This window comes from Serinus canaria, chromosome 1A, assembly GCF_022539315.1.
Source record: "Serinus canaria isolate serCan28SL12 chromosome 1A, serCan2020, whole genome shotgun sequence".
NCBI classification, from domain to species: domain Eukaryota; kingdom Metazoa; phylum Chordata; class Aves; order Passeriformes; family Fringillidae; genus Serinus; species Serinus canaria.
The window spans coordinates 48028621-48055845 of NC_066314.1; the positions used below are offsets into that span (position 1 = coordinate 48028621).

At 46.9% G+C, this 27225-nt stretch overlaps 1 protein-coding gene across 9 annotated transcripts in view; it reads right to left on the reverse strand.

The window, feature by feature from the left end:
• Positions 1-828: 828 nt before the first annotated feature.
• The window catches only part of ZC3H7B (zinc finger CCCH-type containing 7B), a 47710-nt gene continuing 21313 nt past the window's right edge, over positions 829-27225 (reverse strand). For 3 of the 9 annotated variants that reach the window (XM_050982210.1, XM_018909974.3, XM_050982215.1), the window contains 14 exons: positions 26086-26434; positions 25041-25153; positions 24027-24189; positions 23780-23941; positions 22723-22928; positions 21173-21273; positions 20322-20503; positions 16707-16792; positions 11258-11391; positions 9625-9730; positions 8493-8601; positions 6687-6820; positions 5728-5891; positions 829-4971 (listed from right to left, as the gene is read on the reverse strand). In XM_050982210.1, coding sequence (XP_050838167.1) covers positions 4779-4971; positions 5728-5891; positions 6687-6820; positions 8493-8601; positions 9625-9730; positions 11258-11391; positions 16707-16792; positions 20322-20503; positions 21173-21273; positions 22723-22928; positions 23780-23941; positions 24027-24189; positions 25041-25153; positions 26086-26434 — 2202 coding nt within the window. In that variant the 3' untranslated portion in view covers positions 829-4778. The remainder of the gene's footprint in view (positions 4972-5727; positions 5892-6686; positions 6821-8492; positions 8602-9624; positions 9731-11257; positions 11392-16706; positions 16793-20321; positions 20504-21172; positions 21274-22722; positions 22929-23779; positions 23942-24026; positions 24190-25040; positions 25154-26085; positions 26435-27225) is intronic. The other 6 variants (XM_018909971.3, XM_018909976.3, XM_018909973.3 and 3 more) reach the window with 5 other exon arrangements.

Consider the following 27225-nt stretch of genomic DNA (forward strand, 5'->3'; position numbering starts at 1 on the left):
TGGCCAAAAGGACACGAGTTCTTATGTCTGTATGAAGGCACATCAAGGAGAAGTGTGACAAATCTTGTCTCTTCAGGCCTTACTGGATATGACCTTCTGGTGACTACCAGTTTATACAGCAGTAACAGGGCATATCCATGGGACCTTCATGTCTTCGCATCTCCAGTTCTGATTTTATCAAGAATCTAGATTAATCTGCATCTTGATGGATTCAAAAAATAAAGAAGGTGGATTTATTAATAAATGTTTTCACAGTGACCTCTTCCCCCAGTGCAGTTTCCTCACACAGCATCCTCTCTAGGAGGAAAGAGAGGATGCATGGACGCAACAAGTGCATGGACGCTTCCCATGGCCCAAGCTGTGTGCCACTGGGTGAGTAGGGCTAAGGACATGCTCCCTAGCAGGGTGCACACTGCCAGACAAAAGAACTGGCCAACCCAGTTGAACAGAGCAGCCTACACAGAAGAATCTCTAGCCGAAGGTATTTACCCAATTATTGGAGGTTTCAAAACACAGGTTACCCAAACACCTGAAACTATGTGTTAATGCATAGCTGGCACTAGGGGGAAAGAAAAACATCTAAAACACACCTAAAGTTCACTAGAACTGTGTGTCTGATGAAGAAGTGCATCAACTGTTAATATGCACATAGGCAATTTTCCATTCAGCAAGAAGAGTAGCAGATTATACTTAAAGATGGGAGAAAGGCACAGTGGTCCAATGCTTCACGAGCGCCCTTTGCTTCCCTCCCCACAGCAGGGAAACCCAAAAGCAAGATAAAATCCTTTGCAGGCTGTTTGAAAAACACAAACACACTCTGGATCAGGAGAGGGTTTAAAGTGCACACTTTTATTTTCTATTACAAAGGCTAAAAGAAGCAAGTTTGGTTTTTCTTTCTTTATTTAAGAACAAAAACAAAAATGTTGTTAAAACATCTACATATTTATCCTTATACTAGACCTTATGAAAGATACTAAGTTCTTTTTTAATTGTAAAGCGTGGTATTCTTAAATTATATTAATATGAAGACATATTAAAGGACTCAAAATCATTACTACCCAGCTCAGAACTGCAGCATCCCCTTGCTATCTTTTCCTTTCACTTGCTAAAACCCATCAATTTTTGACATACAGTTTCATACAAGCTAAGTAGGGTATTTTTTTGTTGGTTGTTGTTTTGTTGTTGTTTTTTTTTTTTTAATTCTCCTAACTCCAATCCCAGTGTCACCTAAATCCCTGCCCCTACCAAAGAATTTGGGAAAAGATTTTCACTAAGTCCTTCAGCATTTAATAAGTTTCTGCTCTGTGTGAATGTCTGTAGTTATTTTACAGGATATGAGATTTTCTTCTAATGTTATAAAATTAAAACATCACTTCCTTTGTTAAAAACTCTTAAATTTGGTTCTGTGCTGCAGAATTTTCTTCTTCTTCTCTCACACAAATAAAGAGAGAGTTATCACAGGGTCTTGGGAACACACCACTAAAGCAGCCTCTACAACTTGTGGTTTATCTGCTGTAGAGCTGCGAGCACTGAGCATTTCTGCTGAGAGCACATAATGTGCTGAAGAAAACCCTCTTGGCTTGATAAAGCAAGCCTGGGAAATCAAGTGTGAAACTTCCTGCCTTTCACAATGTCCCTATAAATAATATAAGCTAAGCCTTACATTAAAACTTTACTCACTAGATAGCAGTATAATACTCTCTCACTGAGATGGGACTGCAAGGACATCCTAAAGGGTTTCAACAATGTGAACAAGGAAACCTGTCCCATCTCAAAGTTTATACCTATCTATCTTTTGTTATTTCCCTTTCCCTATCCCAAATAAAAGGCTTCATAATTAAACTGGAGATGCTGCGTTTCCTGGCTTGAGTCCTTTTCCTTTACCCTCATTTAAAAGATTCCTTCGATACCACACACATATAATATTATATAGAGCGATATATTTAATACCTGTGTATATATGCTTCATGGGAAGGGTCACATATATACACACTAAAACAAGTCTGGTGACGAAGTACTGCAACACCACAGACCAGGTTATCATATCAGGGAAAACAAAGAGACACTTGATGCAACCCCCATGACTGTGGGCCTACCTCACCTCACTTCACTCTCACCTCACCCTCTCCCCATCTCAGCCCCAGCCCGAACCTCTGAAGCCCCACTGAGCAGCTCAGCTCTCATTGCAGAGAGGGGGAGAGGGGACAGTGACCCACTCTGTAACTTGTTTAGGTTACATGAGAAATCACGGCTCAGCGAACGCTAGAGTCACACTAGAGATGCAGGTTTGTTTTAAAAAGAAAAAACACATTCCAGTGTGCCCCAATCCAGATTTCCTTCCTTGGCATCTCTGCCCAAGAAGAGCAGAACAAGATAACCCAGGAGCTGATGCCTGTCTCCTCCCATCTCTAAAGTTGACCACTTGAGCACAAGGATGACCAGGAGAAGGTACCATAGCTACCACAAAGAACAGAGGAGAAAATACAGCACCTGACCACTCAAAAACTGCCATGTCTGATATTGCTCATAGCAAACCAGAGACTACCATCCATATTTTAAGGAAGAGGGAAAAAAGCTCAGCAGAAAAGTGGTTAAGTTGCCCAGGAAAGAGGCTAAGTCCCTATCCCCACAGGTATTTAAAAATACATGTATATGTGGCACTTTGGGACATGGTTTAGTCTGGGAATTGGCAGTGCCAGGTTAACAACTCGACTTGATGATCTTTGAGGTCTTTTTCAACTTAATGATTCTAAGTGCAGAAGTGTATTCAGTTTACTCAGAGCACACTGTGTCTCTGGAAAGATTCCAGCACTCTGCTCCATAACTGGACCCTAACTATCCCAGTGGAGCTGAAGCACCCTCCTGAAGGCTGGTTTAGAAAGACAACAGCTGCCCCACACCATCTTCACATCTCCTGATTTCCTCATCCCATCTGTCCTGAAGCTCTGAACCCCAAGGATATGGGAGCAGAGAGGAATGGGAGGACGCAGCAATGCCAAACCACCAAGCGGTTCAAGGCCAGATTGTATTTACCATGGATACAGCTCTACCAGCCCCAAGGGCTCCGAGACTGCTGTCCCAGAAGAATCTGTATGAAAAAGACATCCCTGACAAAGGCTGGGAGGGAGATGTGTTTGTGTTTGACTGGATGGTGCCATCCATGCATGCAGAACTGCAGAGCACAGCTGGACTGCAGAAGAGAGAAGGAGAGGAAAGCTCAGAACAGGGAACACGTTTACTGCTTACAGGATGAGACTGCCAGAAAGGACAAGGCTGGCATGCAGAGCAGTACTGCTTCTCACTGCTGCCCCTTATAAAAGCAGCAAAACTTCTGTCCCAGAGTTCAGCATTACTGATTACCTCATGAAAGCACACATCAGGCAGCACAAGAGCAGGCCATGGCTGGGTCCCACTCATTCTCCACCACTGTCCTTGCTCTGGGTCACATCCTGGTTGCACTGTGCATCCGCAAGCTCCCTGCTCTGGCTCTGAGGAGGAGGGAACTGGACCTCTGGTACTGGTAAGTGCTTCCAGCTGGATTCCTATTAGCTTAACATTGCCTGTGCTGTGCAATGGTGTCCTTTTAAATGGGTCCCCACCCAGTTCTTCTGGCAGTGCAGGGAAAAATGCAGCTCTACGTAACCAGAAACACATGCCATTTAAAGAGTAAGAAAGAACACCATTACCTCCCTCCCTCCCTCTCTTAAGGACACAAGGCAACACAGAAACACAGGATCCTTTTGGTGACCACCTCCCTCATGACTGATACTGCTGTGTGGACTTCAGTGACACACGGTGTGTCACAGATTCCACTACACCTCCTGAACACCTGCCACACACTGAAAAAGACATCTAATGAGAAGTCACCAACTTGCTTTCTGAGTACAGTCAGCTGAAGTTTGAAGTCACTTACAACCGTGTTCCTGCTGCTGCAAGCAGTTTCATTACTTTGCTGCTTTTAGCTTGCACTCCTTATACCACAAGCTGTTATCCTCCTCAGCACCAGTTGATGCCTCAGGGCAATACAGACAGCTAGAGCATAAGCCTCTATCTCTTAAGCCAAATCTAGTGGTTTTCCTTCTTTGCACCACAATTTCTATTTCTTTTGGTACCAAACTCCCAGAAGAGCAGGAGAGCTGCAGCAGAGTAAGTGGTGCTTAGTCTGCAGCACTGAGAAAAGGAACATATGAAATTTATGGTTACCTTTTCACCAGATTTCATAAAATCATAGAATGGTCTGAGCTGGAAAGGACCTTAAGATCATCTAGTTTCAATCCCCCTGTCATTTAGAAGGACGCCTTCTACTAGACCACATTGCTTAGAGCTCTATCCAACCTGGTCTTGAATGGTTCCAGGGATGGGGCATCCACAACTTTTCTGTCCCTCTCTCTCGGCTCTGTCCTCCAGACCTCTGCAGTCATACTCTGAATTGAAAGACAGAAGAATGACACAAGGAGAAATTCTCTGATTTGCAGCCCAATACAGACTGAATTAATTCCTTGGAATGAAGGACAGTGAAAACAAAAAGATGAAGTGGAAGGAGAATTTGGGGGAAAGAAGAGAGAAATAATGGATCACAAACTCAGTGAGCGTGGCGTTGCTGGCCAACGAGAATTAAATTCACAAATTCGTTCACTAATAAATCATCATCTCATAATCTTAAAACAAAAGAAAAACGAAAGTTCTCATTGCAAGACACAGATCTCGCTCACCCTGCTACTGCCACTTGGAAAACCCACCCCGTGTTTCTGCAGCTGACAGACTCCCCCCAGCTCATACTATACGTCATCCCGCAATAGGAAGTTGTATTTCCCGAAGTCGTCATCCCTGGGGCAGAGCAGCATGTCCTTGCGAGCTTTGGCCAGTTTCTGTTTCAGCACTTCCCTCCGGTCCAGCCACTCCGTCAGTTCGTCCTGCCCATGGGCGTAGCGACACTCCTCTCCCTCAGGACAGGCCTTGTTCTTCTGGAACCTGCCAGCACAAGGAGCGCAGTCAGGAGGGCACCCCCAGTACACGGGTTTGAGCTCTCTGTCTGGGATACTTGATCAGGACCCACTGAAATATGCTGTGAACTCTCCTTTTTAAGGGTGAGCTGATTGTCCTACAAACCCATGTGCAGGTGGGAAAGACATCAAGGTTGGGAAAAAAACCAGAGCAGCAAAAACAGCAGTGGCTACAAGGGGATTTAGTCAAGAGCACAAATAAATGTGAGCTGGAACTGGACCAGCAGGGATGAGGAAAAAACAGTGCACAAGAGAGGAAATGCCAGGTAACCACCATGAAAGACAAGAACCTTCTTGCTAACCAAAGTGGCATTTTTAACCATCACAAGTTTTCTGAAGGCACATTAAGGTGCTGATTCAGAGGGCGTGAGACATTCAAACCATTTAATAAGGCACCTAGGATTCCCCCAAGCACTGGGCCAAGGAGACTGCTCAGCAGCCTGAGAGCATCCTGGCTATGAAGACCATAGGTACAGACAGGAACCTCTCCTTTTCTAAAGACACATGCTCAGGAATGTGTTTTTATCCCTCAGTATTGTGGCTGAGCACCTCTGTGATCCAACAGTAGCCCCAGTGTCACCCAAACCTGTCATCTCATCCCACTCCTCCTCCATGGAGAAGTCTCCAAGAACTCTGTGAGAGGCTGAGGAGGGATGACAGAGGCCCTGGGCCTGTTAGCCTGTCCCTGCAGCAGCAGCACAGGAGGGAGGTGAGATAATGGTACCTCTCGCAGAGCCGGAATTCGCCCATGGGGAACCGGTAGCTCCAGCAGCTGGAGTCACTGTCTGAGGTGAAGACCTTCTCCTTGTGCTTCTCTGACTGGATGTGCTGCTGCCATTGCTTCTTGCTGTTGCTGTTTTTCCCACAGAGCCAGCAGTGGTAGCCCATCTAACCAGTGCAGACAGGGAAAAACGCCAGTCAGTGCAATAACATTCACGTTCACGGGCCTTCCCTATGCTGGCACTGCCTCTCCCCCTCTCCTTCCAGAGCATCCTGGAAGCTCCACTCAGTCTATGACTACCCACACTTCTCTGCCATATTGTCTTTGAGGAACTGTGCTGACACTAAAGGGGAACAGAGGAGATGCTCTGTCAGAGTTTATCTATGACTCAAACAGGCTTAAGGGACAGTGCAGCTCAGTTCATTGACATGGTCCCCCTGCGCCTGCTGATGGCCCCAGTGGGGTCTCATTGCAAGGTTCCCAGATTCACAGGCAATGCAAGACTCTTCAGCAGCACTGATCCTTATATCAGTACCACCCATGGCATAAGGAAACACTTCTGCCTCCTTGAAGTTTTTCAAGGCTTCTGTACCAGCTCTTTTCCAAGCTTCCCCCTCTTCTGACAGGCCTGCAATGGTTTTGCCAGCTTGCCCAGCAGCAGGCAGGAGCCCTGGAGAAAGGCTGAGCCCACGCAAAAGGGAACCTAAGGTAGACTCCTAATGACTTAGGGATTAACAGAAAAGCCATTGTAGAACCTTGTTGACCCCAGGTCGATCTCTTCCCACTTCAGCTGTGCTGCCCCTGCTGTGCTGCTCTGAGCTGTCCATTTAACCTATGTTAATACAAGCTCCGTTCCACTAGAGCAATGCAGTCCCTGCTAGCCACACCTGGAGCACAGGAGAGAGGCAGGCTGGCAGCACTGAGGAGGAGGAGGAATGAAGGACAAGAGATCAGCTTATTACCATGATGTCTGCATAGTCAGTGGGCATCTGGATCTGTTTCTCCCCTTCTCGTGAGGTGAGTGGTGTTCCCTCTCCAGGCTTCCCAGGATTGTGTTTCTTTAGCCACATGTCATAGGTCTGCTGCATATCTAGTACTGCACAAAGGAACACATGAAGCCACTCAACAACGTCCCAGCCATGCACAAACTATGAGAAAAAGACAAATGCTGGGGCAGCCCTTCCCTCCCCTTGCCTGTGCAGCAGCCCCAGACTGAAGGCCTGTGCCCCATGTCACCTCTTCAGATAAGACCCCTGGGGAGAGAAGCCAAATTCACAGCACACTACCTGGCATGGGGGGTGTCTTCTACCAGTCCAGGGGCAACTGTGACAACAGCCACACAAACTTTTCAGAAAGGTGGCAAAGTGCTGCAAGATCTCATTGGAATTCACCCCACAATATGATTCTCCAAGAGGCTTGTTTCTACTTGACCTCAGGAGATATCTCATCCAGCCAGGAAGCTAAGGCATGGCTGGTTTCAGATCCATCTCTTCCTTCTAAGCCCAAGCTTCATTCTCAGCACTAGAGAGGGAGGACAGCCCCTAAGCAAGTTTGCCACTGGAAGCACTGCAGAGAGGAGGAAGACCTAATGATAGCTTGCCCTAAGTTCAAAACCTGCCCAGAGAACTGCAGTCAATGTTGCTTTTGATTTAAAAGCCACTCAACATACTTCTGAGAAGGAAAATTTGAGGTGGAAGCTTTAACTAGACATCTGCCCTTGGAAGATCAGCTCCTGAGAGAGGCTATGGAAACATAAATGTTTGCAGATATCAATATGATGCTCAAAGTGTGATGCATTAGTGATTGACTCCTTGCTAAATGAGTGATTGAGGAACTCGAGGTAACTGGGGATAAATGAATGCAAATTCCCCCAAACTGAGACAATGCTGTTGTTTCAAGATTCACCTTTATGCTTGAGCAAACACACCCAGACTGGTCTGATGTGCTTTAAAGGCCCAAGCAATGGAATGCTTTGAACTGCAACAAGTAACAGTTTGGCTAAGCAGAGAGAAGGACCCTCCACAGAACCAAAAAAACTCAGGGGAGGCCTGAAATCCTTCAGGCTTTCCAGCAGCTCCAACAGAGGTAGGTGAGCACGTGGACAGCTGGCCCTTTTTCCCCAGCCTCCTGTTCACCTGAATAAACAAGGATTTCTGCCATGGAGCTGGCTGTCCAGGATACGGGCTACCCCCAACTGTCACGAAAAAGATAAGCCTGCAGAATTAAATACAGACAAGTTCCTCCACAAAGGCACCACCCAAGGATGTTCTCATTCAGGATCTCAACTCCACCCCTTTGAACACAATGCCATGAGCAGAGAGTGCCACAGCCCAAGACCAAGGAATCTGAGCAGAAATAGGTAAGACAGCCAAGGCAGATAGAAGACAGACAAGTAAGATACAGGAGCAGCTACAGGCCAGGACTGGTGCTTTGGCAGAGCTCCATGTAGAGCCAGGCCTGGGACATTACAGGCAACTAGAGGGACATTACAGGGTGGATTCAAAAGTGATGCAGAAAGAGAGGGCAGCAGTGAAGCAATGTAAGATATAAAACTATTGTGCATTAGTCCCACAGCAAGAGACTCAAGAGATACATGCCAATTTATGAAAAGAGCAGCTGTAGACAGACCTGACCTATAATCCCACACAAACTCATGGCAGCAGCCTTGTTCAGCTCCGTCTCTGTTGTCAAGAATATATCTTAACAGACCCTACAGATGGCCAAATGTCCTCTCCCCAAACTCTTTGGCCCACATTTCCCCCACTCACTTTTATTTTCCTTCATGAAGGTCCACATGTCTCTCTCCTCAGGGCTGTGGGCAAAGGAGCAGTTGCCCACATACTGGCATTTCCTGCCATTCTGTGCATGGATACACAACTGTTAAAAGACACAGAGAAAAATTTAGCATCTGCACAATCAGTCCTTGCTAGAGCGGAAAGTGGGTTTGATAACCAGCCGGGGCATTAAACTGCACAGCAGAGGTTGCAAACAGGACACTTTATTTAACTCATGATTCTTTTCCTCAGTCTCCTGATGACATAAACACACAGGCAGTTCAGCATCTCCTGCCATTTCCATAGGTGACCAGGTGCAGATACAGGGAGGAGCATCCTGGATTGACCCAGTAGTGTTTGCCCAAAGGAAACTCATTCTCCACCATCTCTGAGTGGGTGAAGAGTGGGCTTACAGATTGCTTAGACCACACTGGTGCACATACAGCTACCAACAGCATCATTGCCAGAGAAAATGTGAAACTTTCTAAACATTGTATTTACTGATCATCTCTTCTTCCCTTGTCCTGGCACAAAAGGAGGACCTATCATAGGGCAGGGGGAAGGAGCTTTTTCCTTTCAGGGAAAAAACAAAGGAAGGGAGAGAGAAACTCTCTATCATGACATTTGGGGCTGGGGTTGGAGGCTGGATATCTGTAATTTTCCTCAGCACGTGACTTTTTAGCTGAGTTCTTAGTTTCGCTTTCAAAACCCATTGTGAGCAAGTTTCACAATCTATAGCACATAGTCACAGCAAAGGCAGGGATAGGCTTCTCCTAAGCATCTCGTCTCTCACCCACATTGAGAAACCCTGACCTAAGGGGAGTCTTAAATTTCATTCCCAAACCCTGTGCCAGCCAGACATGCATTAACAGCTCTTGTTATGCATTAGCAGCAACACTGGAAACTCGCATTTGTGAGTAGAGTGGTTTAAACGGGCGCTGCTCTTTCTTCTGCTTCATCTTTTTGTTGGACGGATTTTGCTGTCATCAGTCTGTCCTTACCTCCCATATGAGCCATCATGTGCTTGCCTCCCTGACAAGTCTTCAAGGGAGCAGCCCTCAAAACACTGCACTGTGGTGGAAGGGAAAGGGATGGGGCACCTAGCCATGGCGGGCGTGGGGCTTACATCATATTGCTGTGGGAAGTTACGGATGGAAGGCAGTGGTCGGACTGACACCCACTTCTTCTTCGCTTTGGACATCACCAGCAGGACACGGCGTTCCTTCGTCCAGCTGAAGAAGAGAGAATAAATCAAGAGAGACATAAGAAAGAGCAGAACTAATGTTCTTTACCTCAGAGACCCTTAAATACTGAGAGTCCAGCTTGTCCCTGCACGATCTGGCTGTTCCGAGACATGCACATCTGTGATGGAGAAGCCACAAGAAGGCTGTTTTAGGAGGACTTCTCCCTGTAAATATTACCTATTTCCTGAGGTACCTCCTTTCATAAAGCCACAAAAGTCTCCCCCAAATCTCACGTGGCATCACCACGGATTATTAAACAGCTGCATTCCATCCTTTGACACAGCCAATTCTTGTGCAATGAGATCCATGAAGAACACTTGGGAATATTTTCTGCTTGAAAGGTGCAATAGAAATGCAAGTCATTACAAGCACTACCTTATGAACAGTGCGAGGAAGTATTTATTCTGCAGCTCCAGCAAGGGATCACCAGGAGTTACCCTGAGCAAAACCCCCAGCTCTATTCAGCAGCTGCACAAAGAGGTGTTATTTTTCCCTTCCCAGGAAGCAATCCTCACCCACTTACTTCTTCCAGAAACTGCTGCTTCTGTCTCTTCAACAAAAGTTTTACATTTACAATATTAAGCTGGACTGTGCCTTTGTGACTTGTGTTATGGAAAGACAAGTTCTATCAACCCTTCGATCCTATCCCTGCAGGCTGCCTGGGTGAGACAGGCCACAGTTTCCATGACCAAACAGTGACTTCCCAGCCAGTATTTCCCTTCTAGGGGGCTTATAAGACAGATGGGGACAATTTTTTTTAGTGGGGCCTGTAGTGTTGTGACAAGGGGTAGTGTCTTGAAACTAAAAGAGGGGAGATTCACACAAGATATAAGGAAGGAATTTTTTATGATGAGTGTGTTGAAACACTGGCACAACCCAGAGAGGTGGTAGATGCCTCATCCCCGGAAACATTCAAGGTCAGGCTGAGCAACCTGATCTAGTTGAAGACGTGCCTGCTCATTGCAGGATGGCTGGATTAGATGACCTTTAAAGGTCTCTCCTAATCCAAACTGTTCTAGGATTCAATGCTTCCATCACACCAAACATTCTCAGAGGTGCAAACAGACATGGCATCCATCACAAAAGCAATGAAAGAGCCAAGGGAAACTAATTTAAAAGGAAGCAGGGTAGTTTAAATAATTTCTAATTGTGACCTGACAGACATCTGCAAACAGCTAAGTGTATAAATACATGAAGAGGAGAACTCTCTTAGAGGCCTTGGTAAGAAGAAATTATAGGATCTGGAGAAAAGGGAATTGTGGGATCTGGACTGCCTGTGCCAGGAGTAACAGTCTGCACAATGCTGGCAGCAAATACACACAGTAAAGAGAGAAGGAAGCTGGAAAACAGCTATCTTCAATGCCTGCTATAGTGACGAACACCCCAAGCAGTGAGAGGCTGCTAGGAAACCTTACAGCCTCTTCCAAAGATGCCAAATGAAGCCCTGGAGAAGTTAGGATGACAACTTCCTGCCCTTGAAGAGGGGTAGAGGAAAGAGAAGGTTGAATTGCTCACCAGTGGGGGGCTTTGGCACTACAGTACTTGAGGTCTTTATCTGGCTCCACCAGCTGCCCGTTCCTCCAGCACTGGCCACACACAAACTTCATCTGGAGGTCAAAGGTGCTTGACGTGGGATTCCGGGGAGAAGCCTGGGGAAAAGAACCATAGCCTCAGGCAAAGAGAGGCAAAATGCACCCCCCAAACCTGCCACAGAGATGCTGGCAGCTCCCTGCAAGCCGTGTGCCAGCAACAAGCCAGATTAAATCAGCTCTCCTTTGCCAGTGTTTGCCAGTGGCCCAATGAGATACCAGACAGGAGCAAAACCACTGCTTGCTTCAGCATGATTTCCTGGGCTTTGACATCTGGCCAAAAGCACAGCCTGGCAGCTTCCAGCACTGACCAGGCCTGGCTGTGAAACCCCTGCAGTGTACCTCCGTGTACAGACAAGCTCTGTGAGACTTGTCCCAGAGCTTAATCCCCACTTCCCTGCAGAGAGGGCAATCCATGTCCCACTCTGCCTGTGGAGAGCACTTGGTCACACAACTGAGAGAGGCCCCTTGGGAGGAAGCTGGACCAAATCACAATGCAGGACACAAAACTCCTGCTTTTGGACCAAGAACCTTGTGCCACATTTAACATTTGACACAATGAAGTCAGAGTTGGGTCCTCTTGCTGATATCCTTCCAAGCCTTTTCTGGGCAGGTTTCCATCTCTCACAATTCCTCTGCACTGCATTTCACAAGCAGTTAAATCATAGTCTCTGGACAGAGGTACAATGCACATATTTCATATCTTCTCAGCCATTGCACTTACTGCCCCCACCCCACCTGAAAAGGCTAGTTTGGTATTATGACTATAAGACTGTGGAGAAGGAAAAGAAAAGGAGCCAATCTCATATTACTGCTGCCTCATGTTTTCTGAGCAAATCTCTGGAAAACTGTTTGCATTCTGTATCACCACTGGAAGAACATGAGGCTGGTGTCTCCAGTTCATTTCCAAACCAAAAAACAAACCCGACTGGATGCCAGTGGCCCTGGGCACAGGAGTATGTGAGAGTACAAGAAAACATCCTGGTCATCGAGTTGGCCATGAAGCACAAAGGTCATGCACCAGCAAAACAATTCTCTGACTGTCAGCCACATCAGCAGCCCGTGCTACCTGCCATGCCTCGACTTTAACCCTAAGCATCTCACAATAACCAGACATGCAAGCCGTGCCCCTGAAGAGCAGGTTTCTGCCAGCAATTGATTACTAGCAGCATGGAGCCTGGCTGCACCCCTTGGTGAAGGGAAAACAGCAAGCACAGGCAGCACAGTATCAAAGCATTTCCCAGGAGACGCCACATCAGCTGTCAACTACCACTCTGCATCCTCCAGACTTTTGAAGAACCAGAGCTGACATATAAAGGGTCTTCTGTCACTGTGAAAAGCTGACTGGGGAGCTGGCCTTACCTGTGCTGCATACATGATACATGTTCTCCGATGTCCCAGCAAAAGAACCCTCCAAGAGAACCAGCATCTCTTTTGAAAGAGATAATCTCTTGTGAAAGAGGGTAATCTCTCATCTGGGAGAATCACCTTTCTGGTGGCTCCCAGCACGACTCATTCATCACTTGCTGTCAGCTGTCACCTGTGCTGGTGACCACCAAGAACACATCAAAGTAGCTGGCTGTGAGATGAGCAGAGGTGAGATTTGGGCTACCATGAAAGGCAATAAGGTGCCTTTAATCTCCACTTGGTCTCCAAAGGAAATTCCACTACCGCTCACTATTGACCCACCAAACCTATAGGCCTATGGTAACAAAATGGCACTGCTAGCATATTCCCTTTTATCAACCCCATGCTATCCTCCTGTGACATATCTCTCAGCACAGCCAGGAAGCTTTGCTCAAACCTACTGACCCAGCAAAACTAAACACTGAGTGTCTGCCCAAGAGACAAGAGATCAGAGAGAAAGAAAATATCTCTCAGGTAGTTCTGGTAATCTGGGCTGCTTTTTCCACAAATTCTTAACCAAAAGAAGCCCTGTGCATTTCTTCATCTGAATCATGCAAACTGCTGGTCAATCCAGTGGGCATGTATTCTCTCAGGGGATTAGGAGCCAAGCAAAAATTCAAAGCAGCTCCTGTTAATGCTACATGACTGTATTTGTAAAGGCAAGACACATACCTGGCAGGCTGCTGATAACCAACAGTGTGGAAATTATATCACATGAGGCTTTAGCAGACGAAGCCAGGCAAAAGTGCCGGGGGCTATGGCACCGCCCCTTGCTATGAAGCCAGACATTATAGTGCTATCTATGCACCATGGCAACCAAATAAATACAAGTCTCTGGCACGACCGCTCTCCACTTCAGGCTCTGCAGAAAGCAACAGACCCTGCACGGCCATTCATGTCTCCTAGCTTCAGGAACTCCTCTCAGTAATACTGAAATGTTCCCTGGAGGAGCCACATACCTCACCTAATTGAGTGAGCAGTACTTAGGTGCAAGTACTCCTTAATGGAAAGGTTTTTTTCCTCTCCATGCTTAAATTGATAATTCTGGGGTGAGCTTTCATGGGGATTCTGGTGCTGGCTAGGAGAATAAAACCAAACAGCTCTTGAAAACCAGAAAAAATGAGAGCTACAACCCCTCAGTTTGCTGGGATGTGATGAGAGGACACCCAGCTCCCTACAACAGCCCCTCCTGCTGACTGGCTCTTCAATCTGTGGCCACTGGGTTAACTCCTACAGCAGCTGCTGTGAAGCCAAATTTGTGGGGCCAAGTGCAAGATTCCCAGCAGGTGCTTGGCAAGCAGTGCATCTTCATTTTTTATTTCTTGCTAAGGCTCCTGACCTTCACTGTCACAGCTACTGGGCCCCTGCATGCTGCCTGCCTCTTTTCTCCACAACAGGACAGCCCTGGGTGCAGAGTCCAGCTGGCAGCTGTGACAAAACTGCAGCAAAATCCCCATAGTGACTTCGCTTCCGCTGACCAGAGGGCAGTGGAGTGAGAGCGGATCACATGGGATGGTGGGAAGGAGGGGTCTGTTTTTACAGCACTCCTGGGAAGTTGTCTTTGCCAGGCACGCAACTTTGAAAGCTGGAAGGACGCTGAGAAAACTCTGAGTCACGTTAGCCTGCTTGAACAGGAGAAAACAATGGCAAAAGTAAACATCTCTCAGCAGATAGCTAGTCCTGCCTGCAGGGCCTTCGGCAGCAAGCCCGAGTCTCATCCCAAAGCACAGCCCTGTGGCTGAGGACGTGCTGCTGCCAAAGCCATGGTGTGCTACTGCAAACACATGCATCTGACTGACTTGACTGTCTCCCTGCACAGTGCTAGTGCCAGACTGGCAATCCTTAGAGATGGCTGGTGGTGCTGCTGGGAGGCACCTTCTCACTGTACCAACACAGCTGCAGCTTTGCCTCTGCACCCTGGAACGGCTGTGAGTGCAGTCAGCTCTGTGACAGGCATTTGTGAGGCACAGCCAGACTTTGCCATTGGTGATTAGCCCTAAGCACTGCCCACAGGGCCCACAAACTGTAGCTCTCAACCCATCCCTTGATTTAGCAGGCTCTGACATTTCCTTTCCTGATCCTCTGCCCCTTGCAAGCCCCAGCAGCCAGAAATGGAACCCTCACTTAGCATCCAGATCCCACAAGCTTCAGAGGACATGCTCTGACCATGCCTGCTGTACAGCTCATTCTTCTAGCAGCAGCACCTCCAGACAAAGGTGAATTTGAAGCTGCAAGGCTTACAGGAAAACAGCTGTGCATTTATCTTTTTTTTAATCCCCTCATTACACACAGAGAATGGCAAAACAGAGCCTTCTTGAAAATGCAGGTAAATTCACAACAGGCAGGACAGAAGCAATCTCTGGACTGTTCTCTTGGGGCAAGGCACATATGGAGCAGGGATTGCTGATATAAATCCAACTGCTGTCACAAACTGCTGCAAATTCACATCTAGTTTCCTCCCATGTGGAGATGCAGGCCACTGCCTCTGTCCCCACACTAGGCAGAAAGAGATTACAGCCAGCTCTGGTTGCAGGGACCATTCAGATCATCCACTTCTCATATAATACAGGATGTAGAAACTTGTCCTGCTCAGCTTCCTGAGAGGTTAGAACATATTCCTTAAGCAAGTCAGACAGTTCTGGGAACTACAGACCTTGGTTATTCTTGCTTATTCTGGACTGCTGCTTCCCATTCCTCTCCTCCAACCTTTTCAGACCACAACAGCTGCACAGGTTTATTGCTGAGCATCCCCTTGAAGATGAATCCATCTCATGCAGCATAACCAGTGCATAGGTGGACACAGAGCCCACTGCAAGTGTCAGTGCAGTCACTTGCATCTTTTCTCTTAGGCTAAGCTATGCTCATCAGACCTTCCCACAGATGCTTACCCAGCATCAGTGCCCTAAAGCCTTCAGAACACTTCTGATGGCACACAACCAAGACAAAAAACAGCAGCTAAACATGACATGAGTGACTCAGATTCCTCTCCTATAAAAGACCTCCTCCACAGGGTGCTCACAGACTGCACTTAGCACTGGTCTCTGCAGAAGAACTCCTGGGTGACAGATCCCACACAAAGGTGAAACACTCTTGCTTGGACAGTAAGGCAGAGGCCAAGGGATGGCAAGCTCAGGTTTGTCAAAGTTAAAGAAAGCTGTCAAATGAAAACAAAAAGGATTTACACTCCTTTCCCCACCATTGTTCTGTTCTAATGGCAAAAAGAGCTTTAGTTCAAACTCAGGACTGGAAATTGTCCTCACTGGGTGGGCTCAGCTCCTACAGTATAGAAATCCCTTCTGGGATAAAAAAAAAGGATAAGACAGAACTGCCCATAGCCAACAAGACAGAGGAAAGTAAACAAAAAAAAAGACCTTTGCTTCTAACCCCTCTCACACTACCCTGGTACACTCTTGGCATTGCTGGAGGGTGCAGCCCTCCACACTAAGAGACTGGTGGCAAGAAACAGGGAAAGCTCCCAGCCTCCTCCTGGTAAACCACCACTAAGGTCTCTGTCAGCCTCAACAGCACCTGGGCTGCCAGTTCCACCCACTCCTGCATTTAGATCAGACATCATGAGTCATTCCTTAGAAATCCTTCAAACTGCTCTACCGCCCCTTGGCCACTAAAGGGCAGCAGGACACATTTGGTCCCCACTGTGTGACCACTGCCCCAAAATCTCCCAGTTTCACCAGCAAGGTGTCACAGGAAACAACATTCTCATGTGTGTTGCCCTTGGTGACCTGAAGGCTTCACCCTAGCAGAAAACAGAGCAAATCACAACACTGCAAAACAAGGCACAAAGCTCAACACCAGCACTGCAACCAGGAAAGCTCTCAGCTCTCCTCCACCTCAGTTGCCTGCCTGGTCTGCCTGGACCTGTCAGGCACAATAGTGGGAGGAAAAGAGAGAAAGGGCTGGAACCGCTGGGAGCAAAATCTGTCTCCAGCCCCTAGATGGACCTTACTTACCACGCTGTTGGCTGGTTTGCTGGCATGTGCCTCCATCTGCTGCCAGTACTTCTTGGACTCCTGCACAATATCTTCGTGGGTCATTCCTGGGAACAAAAGGGAGACAGAACTGAGCAACACTCCTCTGGCCAAGAGAAGAGAGGGAGGGGTTGCAGACTTTTTAGTTTGGGCTTAGTAACCCCTGAGTAGTTGACAGCTCCCAACAGCCCCCCTAGTAAGGTCAGGACGGAGTTGTGGCAGAACCCACCACAGAATATGTCTAGTCCCTTGCTAAGGAAGCTCCTCTCTACACAAGCTAAACAAAAGGAGAAGAGTTCGGTCTCCTGGGCTTGTTCAGACTTGACTTTCTGCTCAGGCAGTCTGCAAAGAACCCAGACACTGCTTCCAAGGCAATAATTCTTCACAAGGGTCAAGAGCTTGACCAAGGCTGTCCCCAACCCCCATATCAGCAGATTCTACCAAGGTCCTAAAGGCAATGCTTTATTATTATTGATCTACTGTATATGGAGTTTTTGCTTCTAGCCTGGAAGATCGCAGACACCCACTGAGACATCTAGCATCTGCAAGACCCCAGAAGTCTCACCTATTACCTGCTGGGATTAATTAGCCTGTTACACCTTCAAGTTGAGAGGGCTCCCCATAGGCAAAGAGGAAAGGTGAAATTCAACACAAACAGACACCAAGCACAACCAAGGCAGCAAGGAAAGACCAGCAGTGCAAAACTAACCAAGGAACAGCTGCTAGTAAATAACCAGCAAAGAAAGATCTGCAAGGTCTCAGATATCAGAAATACAATATCAGACAACAAGAAAAAGGATTGGTCAGACCTTATCTAAGGAATTAGCTTCTGACCAGCTCAAGTGGTGAGGGAACAGCCTCTGTTAGCACCAGCCAGCTAGACGGGCATTCAAGTTATTAAGTGCTCTAAAGACCCAAGAGAGCTGCCAAAACAAACTGAAGCAAATATCTTGCACAGGCAGCTGATTGCAAGGGGGGTGCTGAGGATGGCCTTGATGCAGCATCCCCAGGACACAGACATTGCAAATTTGATTGCTTTGCTGATGCCTACAGCTTTTATTACTGAAGTGAGGTGCTCCCCAGGAGTATTACATAAACACACTCATTGATCTGGGAGACAGAATTTAAGGGCCATCAAATAAAGTTTTCATCTCAGCTTAGGCTGTGTGTAGCTTGGGTAAGTCACAGCATTCCTGACCTCAGTTTTCCTGTCTGGGATTTCGGCTGTTCACGTCCCCATCAGGCACCACTACTGCCATTTACACAGGGTTTGAACAGGATGAAAACTTCACCATTCTTCATGAACATTTGCTCAGGTCTTTAAAATGGCAGTTACTGCATAACTGGTATTATGCAGCTCACAGATCAGAGCTGTTGGTGAATATTCTACCTCTTAACCCTTAATCCCAGAAGAAATGGTGTAGAGTTAGAAAAATTGCAACTCCCTCTTCCATGTCCAAGTATTCTAGGGTCAGACACAATGATGATTTGTATTCTGGGGACAAAAACTCTAAATCTGGGAAAACCACAACAAAAAATTTACATGCTGTACTGGACCTGGCAGGAAAAGGGATGAAGCAACTCCCACCTTCTCCATTCTGCACACCTGTGATCCTTGGGGTGCAGAACCAAAGGGAGAAACATATACAGGTCTTGTCAGAAAAAATGAATTTCAAACACAGTTCTTGTGACTGCCTTCTTTCAGTTCTAGAATTCTGAACTATCTCAACAATACAGTCTAGAAATGTGGTGGTTGAGAAAGAAAAACCCTCACAAATGTGAAAGGATGGTTTCCAATCTACCAGCTTTTCAAAGCAGGAACTGTCACAAAGAAATGAGCTGGAACCCAAAGGCCCATGTGTTGATTACTTATAATATTTCGGCATCTTTTGCAATATCATTAGTGAAGACAAAGAGTCTGTTATTATCACTGAAGAAGATAGCAAGACATGCCTATGAAAAGCCACAGTGAACAAGCAAACAGTCTTGCCTGTCCAATTTTCACATCTTGGGAACCTTTACTCCACTAGTACAATCCTTCATCCCCATGAACAAAGCCAAAAGCTCTGTAAATGCTCAAATGGCTGTGAAGTGTTTCAAATGTAAGCTGCCCTCTTCCTATTCTTGCTGAGCAAATAGTGCCCAAATGAAACTTCCTGCTCCAAAGCTAAAACATTCCCAGAGAATGGTAACAACTACCTTTAATTTCAGTTTCCATAATGAAGGCTACACTTGAGAGAGGCAAACTAACAAGGAAAGCAGGCTCATATATACAGCCCTGCAGGAAAAAAAAAAACCCACAAGATAATGTCTCTCCTGTTGTTGGAAAAAGTGGATCATTAAGCACAAGGCTTAATGATCAACTCTGCAGCTTAACTCATGGCTTGTTTCATCTCCTCAACTTTCCTTTGAAATAATTTCTTCAAATAAAGAAGGAAAGGAGAAAAAAAACCAAAACAGTTTATTTCTTCTGCAGGATGAAGAGGAAGGAACACAGAGGGAAGGAAGAAGGGAGCAAAGAAACTTTTCAAGTAATAAAACCTGACCAAAACAACTAAAATAAACCAACCAAGGGATGGGAATAAAAGAAAGGTACTTGAATATTAGAGTGCCCAGAGTACAATGAGCAGTATCAGAAGCATGTAGGGCAGCAATGGTGGCCCATGACTCACAGGCAGTGTGCTATCTTAGAAATTCCAGAGCTGTATTTTTTAATTTCCTGAGGCCACAAGTAAATGAGGGCAAACGGAAAGATTAAAGATGGCATTTGCCACAGTGAGCTCCTTGTTCATCACTCTCCCTCATGAGATGAAGCCAAGGCCAAGGACTGCACTGAACATCAATTATGACATCAAAGAATGGTGAGAAACATGCATAATGTGTTTCCTCTCTGAAGTATTCTCATTACCAGGCTGGGTGTTGCACTAAATGAGACCCTGTGGTGAAAAAACATGTAGGTAGCTCTGTGTGTGGACTAATACCTACACAAGCAACAGGACAGCAGCCAGAGAAAACCTCCAATATATCAGACAGAGACAAAGTGCCAGATGTGGCAGTGTCATTATATGATTTCCCTGAGTATAATCACCATAAAACCCTCTCCCGAGGCATATTATCAAAGGATCTTTGGGAAACACCAAGTATCTTGCAATTTCCTGCTGCTGGTGAATTTGTTTTGAGAAACTGGAGATTCACAGCCTTCTTTATATAACCAACTGCTTCATCACCTGTGCTGCCATTCTCACTGTTCACTCGGGTCCAGCTTCTATTTGCACAAGATCTAAGCACCAAACAGCTCTTGGGATTCAGCTCTATCTTCCTAATTATCATTTTAATTTATTCAGCTGGTCCCAAGGGAAAGGCTTTCTGGTCTGCAAATTATAATAGCCCTGTTCCTATAAATGAACAAGGGCCAAATCACCTCACAGAACACCTTGGTCCTCTCTTTTGTGTCCCTGAGGAGGCAGAGTAAGTAACATGCAGGAGCGAGTGACACCTTCTCAGTAGTCCCAAATCGCCTTCTTTCCCTCTCAACTGGCCCTGGGTACACACTGGAAGAAACTCAGGTGTACACAACACCAGCCAAGTCACACTCACCTGAATATTGCTGCAGCAGCCAGACCTTGAGCTCAATGAAACTGTGAGCAAAGTGGCAGCTGTCCTCACGCAGGCAGCCGTAACGCACCTCATGGCGGCACACGTCAAACTGGAAGTGCTCCTGGAACTGACGGATCTTGGAATATTTCAGGGAGGTGGAACGCACAATGTGGACCAGACACCTGCAGTAAAATACAAAGCACCAGAGGATCAAACCCTCCCCCCTTCCTCCTCACATATGACATCCAGACATTAGACTGGGCAGGCAAAGGACACAAGAAAATCGACACTGGGAGAGACAGATTCCCTCTGGGAAAAGCAAATCCCTGCCCTCCCACCCTATCAAGCCTGGGTAGTTATTTTTACCCTGAGCACATGGGTGATGCTCTGCCTAAGTTCAGAGACTAGACAAGTTTCAAAATATGCAGCAAAGATACCAACTCCTCTGGTTCAGCACCTCCCCACGTCTGAGATTGCCAGGAACCAGAAGGAATTGTATGACTGTGTACCTGACATGTTTGTTATACTTGTTTTCCTAAACATTTATTACCAGACAGTCAGAGGCAGGATCCTGATCTAGAGGATTTTTGTTTTGACCTTTCTGTAAAGGCCAAATAAGGTCAATGGAAAACTTAACAGAGTGACTCCTAAGGGCTTTGTTGATGCCTGAAATCCCTCAGCACCAGAAGCAAACATGCAGGGTGAAACCCACAGGGCTATTTATCATGACTTGAGCTGTCCTATGATTGGAACCCATAGGGAGGAAAGAAGAAAGAGACCAGAGCCCTGGAGTTAAACTGGCTGGACTTGTGAGACATGGTTCCCATCAGGAGAAAAAATTGTTCACTCACTTGTTGTCATGGAAAATGTGTTTTGCAGAAAGGTTGGAGCAGACAGATGGTGTGTCCTTGGTCCCTTTGCTGATAATCCGAGGTTTGCTGTCAAAGCAAATCTGAGAAGAGAAGAAGTAGCACACTGGGAAAATCTTAGAGAGCAGTGAACCAGAGCAACTTCACTTAAGAGGAGAAAGAAGAACCAGAGCCAGCCTATTCTAATGTTCAAAGTTGGAAAGAAGTGTGGTGAAAACTTTGTGGTAGGGCTTTAAATAAAGCAAGTCAATCTCTGGAAAAGCTTCCAGACAACATTTTTTGGCTTATTCTCCACAGTATTTTCCATTGTGGTTGGAAAAATTTTGGTCAGAGCCACATATTCTTCTCCAGTTAGCCAACAGAACAAGAACAAGGGAGAAAAAAGAACAGCCACTTCACAGCAAAGAACATGTCCCTTTACATGCACTGCCAACATGGGAAACTCTGTGCTGCAGAGCACTAAGATGATATGAGGCAATTCTCAACTGACCAACTCAGTAGCTCTGCACAGACCTCAAGTGGGAATTTGTTGCATTATGGAATTCCGATTTCTAAAGTAACTGGGGCTAAATTACAATTCAGAGCAATATGTCAAAATGGGGGAAGAGACAGGCGATCCCATGAGGCTGTGAGCACCTGGTTCAGCTGCAGGGCTAAGGAGGGAAACTACTCCTTTCTCCTGCACACTCCTGCGTATGATGCTCACTGTCCTGGGAGCAGGGCACTGGCTGGGACACACAGAGTTACAGATGGCTTGCTCCTGCACCTTTAAGAGTTCCTTCTTGAAGAAGGTCCAACATTCCCGGACTCTTTTTCCCTTCAGAACTGCCTCCCAAGGTACTCTGCCAACCAGGCTCCTAAAGAGGCCAAAGTCTGCCCTTCAGAAGGTGAAGTGGCAGGTGGCAGTCTGCTGAACCCTCTCCTTATTTCTCCAAGAACTGAAAACTCTACCATTGCATGATTGCTGTACCCAAGATGGCTTCCAATGTATCACCCACCAGTCCTTCTCTGTTCACAAACACCAGACCCAATGGATGCCTTCCCTAGTTGTCACCCTCACCAGCTGTGTCAAGAGTTCTCTTCCACACACTCCAGGAACCTCCTGGACTGTTTCTTCTCTGCTGTGCTTACAGCAGACACCTGGTAAGTTGAAGTTCCCCACAAGAAAAAGGGCCAACGATTATGAGACTTATCCCACCTGCCTATAGAATATTTTGTCTGCTCTTCACCCTGGTTGGGTGGCCTGCAACAGACTTCCACCTTACTGGCCTTCCCCCAGTTCCTACCCATAACCACTCAACCCTATCATCATCATTGTTAAACTCTAGACAGTGAGAACACTCCCTAACACACAGGGCTCCCCCACTGCCTCTCCTTCCTCACCTGTCCCTCCTGAAGAGTTTCCATTGCAAGCATTCCAGTTGTGCGAGTCATCCCACTGTATTTTTGTGGTGGCAACTATCAACATATCAGCGGTCCAGATACAAACTGAAGAGATGATGGATGCCTGCCCCCTCCCACCAGTTCTGTACCTCACAGAGGAAGGTGAAGATGCCCTGATGTTCCTTGAGGAGCTTGGCAATTGTGAGGCTGCTCTGCTTGATCCCACCTAGCGGGTCAAAGAGGAGGTCACGGTTGAGGGTCCCCTTCCTCTCCTCCGTCCACACGTCGATCTCTTCCTGGTGGTACGCGAAGGTGCAGTTATCCCCGTACTTACAGTCCTGCTTGTTAAGCATATCTACAAAGCAACAAACAGCACACACCACCACACGGGCAGGGCGGCCAAGTCAGAAACTAAACTCTCTCTCATCTTCTCCAACTGCCCACACCTCACATGGAACTGAAAACAAGAAAACAGAGAGCTAAAAGAAAAAGGAAAAGACACCTCCTCCCAAGTTCACCTATAGCAAGACATTCAGGAGTTAATGCAAACTACTGAATGGTGATAATCTCAAGTAATGCTGCTATAGGGGAAGTCATCTTAAAACAGCAGGCCTAGCTTTATTTCAGTGCCTGGCCAGGGACAGATCATGACTTATCTAACCCCTTGTAAAGCCAATACAGATTAAGTTCTCCCATAAGCCCAGCAGTAAGGAGCCATTTTAGCTTGGCTCTTGCAATCTTCCCACTTCATGAGGTACTTTGTAATGACACTGCCTCTGGATACCAGTCTGGTCACACTGCCGGCATGTATTGTGGGATGGGCTGAAGCAAAGGAGCAGGCAGAGAACACTTTTCCCTAGGCAGAACCACAGCCCTGTCATGGGGTAGCTGGGCTGAGCAGGACTAATGTGGGCACACGTACAGGAGGCAGATTCTCAATAAAGCCCATGTCAGCAGAGCAGCTCTGAGCGCTCAACTGTGGGCAGCAGCTCACTGAGCCTTTGGAACTCTTCTGCTCCATCACTTTAGAAGCTGCCTGCTCTCCACGACATGGCAGCTCATTGCCCTTCACTGTACTGAGCCATCCAGCCCATAGGCTACTGATGGAACAGGACACCCTGTTGCCAGCAGGCAACATCAAACTGAATTTCCCTCCCAGTCTCCCCTGGTACAGCCCCTTCCCAGCAATCAACCGCCACAGATCACCTTTGCACAGATAATAGGATCCTACAAAGTTGGTTTTGGTTGGGCGAGGACGGATCCTCTTCCAGGTCTTGTCTTCAGAGCTCTTCAGCCTGCCCAGCAGGATGTCCCGCTTGCACTTGTGCTCCAAGCCTTCCCGATAAGTGTAATCGCCAGCCTTGGGCCCTGCCAGAGAGAATAACCCCATCAGCCTGGGGAAAGCCAATTCCTAGTCTGTGCCAGTGCTCTGATGGCAGAGCAAATGCATCACCTGTTTTGGGGTAGCAGATATGACAGGCTTGTTTGAAAACGTGAGTAGATGCCAGGGGGTTCTTCACCAGGAGAGCCGTGTTGGGCACTACTGGTTCTGGCTGGGACAGCAGGTGCTCAGTGGCCTTGGGCACAGCTGGGTGACTCACTCCACCAAGGCTGACCTGAGTGAAAACACACACACCTCTCTGTTCAGCTCTGCAACCACATGGGCAAGACACCTCTCCAACCCCTGCCCCACTCCAGTCTCTCAAAACCTTTCTCATTTTGTCTCTCATCAAAATGTTCACATCTGAAATGACACTTCCAGAAGAGATGACTGCAACTTTTTCAAAGAGAATGAACACTGTGGTGTGTTCACTTCAAAGACAGGCCTCTTTCCTACTGGTAAGAGACCTCTGTTTTCTACCATGAGCCACAGAACAAAATGCCCTCCTCATTCCTTTCTATTCCCTCCATCACAATCTACTCTGCAATGAAAGACTTTTAAATCAACCTTATCCCAAGCTAAGAAAAAACCCAAACTGCTTATCAGTAAATATTCAGGGATATTCACATTGATATTAACAGGGCTAGCAGGTGACAGGAACTCAAGAATAACTTTTGTTCAAGCTTACTAATCCTCCCCTTTTTCTACAAGACTGGAGACATAGGACAGAGGCAGAACATCTGAACAAGTCTTCTGACAGGGGCAGAGAGCAACAAAGAACTTCAGTGGCCTGAAGTCAAAGTTGGCTTACTCTGCCCCACCCTTGAGCATTATGGGACTGCCAGATACAGTGGAACCCCGGCTTCCATGATCCCCTGCTGACCCTACAGCGTTGGTCACACCATGTTTACCTTGGCAATATGGGTTATGGATAAAAACAAAGATGGAACAAATGTCTTTCTACTGACTCAGTGGGAACCTTTACCTGCCTTGCCACAGCATGGGAGGCAACACTCACGAGGGCAGGGTAAGAGCAGGGGCCCAAATTACCTACATCACCCAAGTGACCACTATCACCATCACTACTACCTTGGTTCCAGAGCACCTTGGGACATCAGCACGGGGCAGTAGCTCACTCACCACTGGGGCTGGTTTTTGGCTGTTGGGTGGGTGTCGCAGTTCCTGAGAGCTAGTTTCTTCTGGGCAAAAGAAGGGGAAAAGAGCCCCACAAAACAAAAACAATCATTTCACTCTCAGAGGCAGTTCTACTCACAAAGAAAGTTCCACTTTCTTCCCAAAGCAGCTGTCTAGACTCAGAGAAACTCCAGGAAATTCTTTCTTGTCCTGGAAATCCTACTGAACCCAACTCTTTGCTGCTGAGAACCGGCATTACTAAGGTGGCAACCCAAAGCTGAGGTGAATGTGAGTGTTCAAGTGCTGACTGGCAAACCTCTGCTGTTCTGAAAATACTTTTGCTGCCAATACACTGCAATACTGGGAACAAATTAATCAAGAAGAAGCCCACTTCCCTCCTGAACAGGAGGCAACTTAGTCTTTGCCCACCATCCTCCACAGCTTTTCTCCTTATGACATGAGAGTTCAGAGCCCCATTCGAGAGGATACTCATTGCCCTGAATCCAGAGATGGGAAAGACCTATCTTGGCCTCTACCATTCTGCCCAGCACAACAAGGTACTGTATTGCCTAAAACAGTCATCACCATTCTGCTCACTTTGGGCAAAATGTCAAAGAGTCATTGAGGAGAAAGGTGGAGGAATCATGCTATAGTCCTGCAAATTGTGCCAAGGGAGGTGTTCTGCACACCAAGGCGAGTTTAAATATCATCATTCATCATTATACACCTTGATGTTCCTTTCTCCTCTTTAGATTTCACCCCATGCAGGTACTGGTTATCTGGAATTACACACCTACAGCTTTTTCTCATTACTTTTCAGCTAAACATTATCAGTTACTCTGTCCAAGACAATTCACTGCTCTCTTCTACATTTATATTCCTGTTCTGCCACACCAGCAGAGAAAGCTACAAGACATATGTCCTCAGCACTGAAGGAAATAATTCTGGCATGCATTCACAGCTAAGGCAACACAAAACCACATCACCCTGCACCTACCAATGGCAAAGGAATCCAAGGTATCCAGCGACCCCCTGCTTGTCCCAAAGGAGTCCAGGGCATCAAGCCTTGTATCTGTGTATGGAAGCAGATCCAGGGAATCCAGAGAATCTAAAGTGGAGCTGCCACTTCCTCCTGGTGGGGCCTCGAAGGCATCCAGGACAGAGGAGGAGGAGAGCTGCTTGGTGGGATCCATCACCAGGCCAAAGGAGGCAGGTGGCAGAGGGGTAGAGACAGGGATGCTGGCTGTCACAACTGGAGGCAGCAGCGGAGTTCCCCCCGGAAACACAGGAATCAACTGGGGCATCTCTGTTGGCAGGTTGGTAGGAATGGTGCCCTGGACCAGAGACTTCAGGAGAGCAGGAAGGAGGATAAATAGCAAATTAGTATTGAGGAGAGAAGACTGAAAAGAGATGTCCTGGTTTTGGCCAGCACAGAGTTATTTTCTTCTTAGTAGCTGGTGCAGCACCGTGGTTTGGATTTAGCATGAGAATAATGTTGATAACACACTGATGTTTTGGCTATTGCTAAGTCATGCTTACTCTAAGTCAAGGACTTTCCATTTCCCATGCTCTGCCAGCAAGCAGGTGCACAAGAAGATGGGGGAGAGCACGGCCAGGACAGCTGATCTGAACAAGCCAAGGGGATATTTCATACCACAGAACATCATGCCCAGCATTTAAACTGAGGGAAGTTGGTCAGGGTCACTGAGTGCTGCTTAAGGAAGGCTGGGCCTTGGTCAGCAAGTGGTGAGCAATTGTACTGTGCATCACTTGTTTCTCTTGGGTTTTATTCCTCCCTTTCTCTCCTTTTCTGGTATTATTGTTGTTGTTAATGTTGTATTTTATTTTATTTCAATTATTAAGCTGTTCTTATCTTACGCCACAAGTCTGGGTTTTTTTCAATTATCCTCCTCACTGGGGAAGGGGCAGGAAGAAAGTGAGTGAGCAGCTGGCTGGTACTTAGTGGCTGACTGGGGTCAAACCATGACAACAGAGAGCAACAGGCTCCCAGTGAGGGGAGCTGTACTAGCTGGAGCAAAAGGATACCTGGCAGCTCTATCCACCTGCACACTTCCCACAAACCTCCCAATTTTTCTTTATTGCAAACAGTCTGGACCAGGATCCCTGAGGAAGTGTT